This window comes from Ammospiza caudacuta, chromosome 30, assembly GCF_027887145.1.
Source record: "Ammospiza caudacuta isolate bAmmCau1 chromosome 30, bAmmCau1.pri, whole genome shotgun sequence".
Taxonomy (NCBI): Eukaryota; Metazoa; Chordata; class Aves; order Passeriformes; family Passerellidae; genus Ammospiza; species Ammospiza caudacuta.
Window position 1 is genome coordinate 887,628 of NC_080622.1, and position 2,016 is coordinate 889,643.

Consider the following 2,016-nt stretch of genomic DNA (forward strand, 5'->3'; position numbering starts at 1 on the left):
GGCTGTCCAGCGCACTGGGGATGGATCAGCCCCTGCTCTGCTGCTCCTTCCCGTCTGCCCCAGGGCCCTTGCAGAGCCCCAGCCATGCTGTTTGCGCCCAGCCTGCCCACGGCCAGCCTGGGGCTGCTCATGGGGCTTTTTTGTGCTGAGCATTGGCCTGGCTGTGTTCTTGAGAGAGTCTGGGCAAGGAGCCTGGAGCCCCCAGGCCCTGGCCTGAGGCGTCAGCGCTGCCCCAGCAGTGCCCTTGGCCTGTCCCTGCTGCAGCCCCGGCACTGCCACCCCCAGGGCTGTGCCTGGCCCCGAGAGCACTCAGGCCCTGCAGCAACACCAGGGCCACCAGGGCAGTGGGGCAGGGCTATGGCAGCAGCACTGGCAACATCAAGTGCTGATGCTGCTGGGCACAGCTGCTGGGCCAGCACTGATCTGCCCCCAGCTCTGCACATAGACATTGCTGCTGCAGCTCCAGAGAAGGTAACAAAAGGGCATCTCTGCAGAAAACTCTGCTGGGAGATTCTTTAGTTCCTTTAAAGCCACCAAGAGCACAACCCCTCATGGACACAATCTCTGGCCACAGTGAAGGTGGAGAGAAACAAAATGAGAAATGGAACAAATATGACATTTCTTTTTGGACAATATGGAAAGAGAAAAATAAAGAAAAAAAAAACTCACTACTGAACCAACAGGAAGTATCAAAGATGACTTTTTTTGCAAGTGATTTGCAGAGATTGGCCAGCAGTTTAATGTTTCTGAAACCATCCTGTCATCATTCTCCTCACAGCAGCCTTGAGCTCCTGGTTCCTCAGGCTGTAGATGAGGGGGTTCAGGGCTGGAGGCACCACCGAGTATGGAACTGACAGGGCTAGATCCAGGGATGGGGTGGAGATGGAGGGGGGTTTCACGTAGGCAAATGTGCCAGTGCTGAGGAAAAGGGAGAGCACGGCCAGGTGAGGGACGCGGGTGGAAAAGGCTTTGTGCCGTCCCTGCTCAGAGGGGATCCTCAGCACAGCCCTGAAGATCTGAACATAAGAGAAAACAATGAACACAAAACAACCAAAATTTAAACAGACACTAGCAGCAAGAAGCCAAATTTCCCTGAGGTAGGAGTGTGAGCAGGAGAGCTTGAGGATCTGTGGGATTTCACAGAAGAACTGGCCCACAGCATTGCCATGGCACAGGGGCAGGGAAAATGTATTGGCTGTGTGCAGCAGAGCAGTGAGAAAGCCACTGGCCCAGGCAGCTGCTGCCATGTGGGCACAAGCTCTGCTTCCCAGGAGGGTCCCGTAGTGCAGGGGTTTGCAGATGGACACATAGCGGTCATAGCACATGATGGTCAGGAGATAAAACTCTGTTGAAATGAAGAACAGAAAGAAAAAGACCTGTGTAGCACATCCTGTGTAGGAGATGTTCCTAGTGTCCCAGAGGGAATTATGCATGGCTTTGGGGACAGTGGTGCAGATGGAGCCCAGGTCAGTGAGGGCCAGGTTGAGCAGGAAGAAGAACATGGGCGTGTACAGGTGGTGGCCACAGGTTACAGCACTGATGATGAGGCCGTTTCCCAGGAGGGCAGCCAGGGAGATGCCCAGCAAGAGGCAGAAGTGCAGGAGCTGCAGCTGCCGCGTGTCTGCCAATGCCAGCAGGAGGAAGTGCCTGATGGAGCTGTTGTTGGACATTTGCTGTCCCTTCGCATGAGGATCTGTAAAATAGTAATGACAGAGTAATTGGGTTTGGAGAGGAATTGAATTATCCCAGCACAGCTTGGGGGCACTTTCCCCCCACTGCCTGCCCAGGGCTCTGCTGCCTGGAGCTGTCCCTGCCAGCAGCTGCTTCCCAGTGCCCACTGCTGGGCCCTACCAGTGCTGTCAGAGCCAAGCCCAGCCCTGCGGGCTCAGCTCTGCCCTGCAGACCCCTCCCAGCTCTGGCACTGAACAGGGGCAGCTCTGGCTCTGCAGGCTCTTATGAAAACTTCAGAGGAACCCTGAGGAGACTGTAAAAGCAACACTGATGCTGCCTGTGAGC

General features: G+C 55.6%; 1 protein-coding gene across 1 annotated transcript; it reads right to left on the reverse strand.

Annotated features, from left to right (window-relative positions):
- Positions 1 to 737: 737 nt before the first annotated feature.
- On the reverse strand, positions 738 to 1,670 carry LOC131569315 (olfactory receptor 14J1-like). The gene has a single exon (XM_058821519.1). It carries the CDS (start codon positions 1,668 to 1,670, stop codon positions 738 to 740), a length of 933 nt encoding a protein of 310 aa, XP_058677502.1.
- Between the last annotated feature and the right edge of the window lie 346 nt (positions 1,671 to 2,016).

Coding starts and splice junctions, on each gene's coding strand:
- LOC131569315 (XM_058821519.1), bottom strand. CDS start 1,670: ATGTCCAACAACAGCTCCATCAGGCACTTCCTCCTGCTGGCATTGGCA.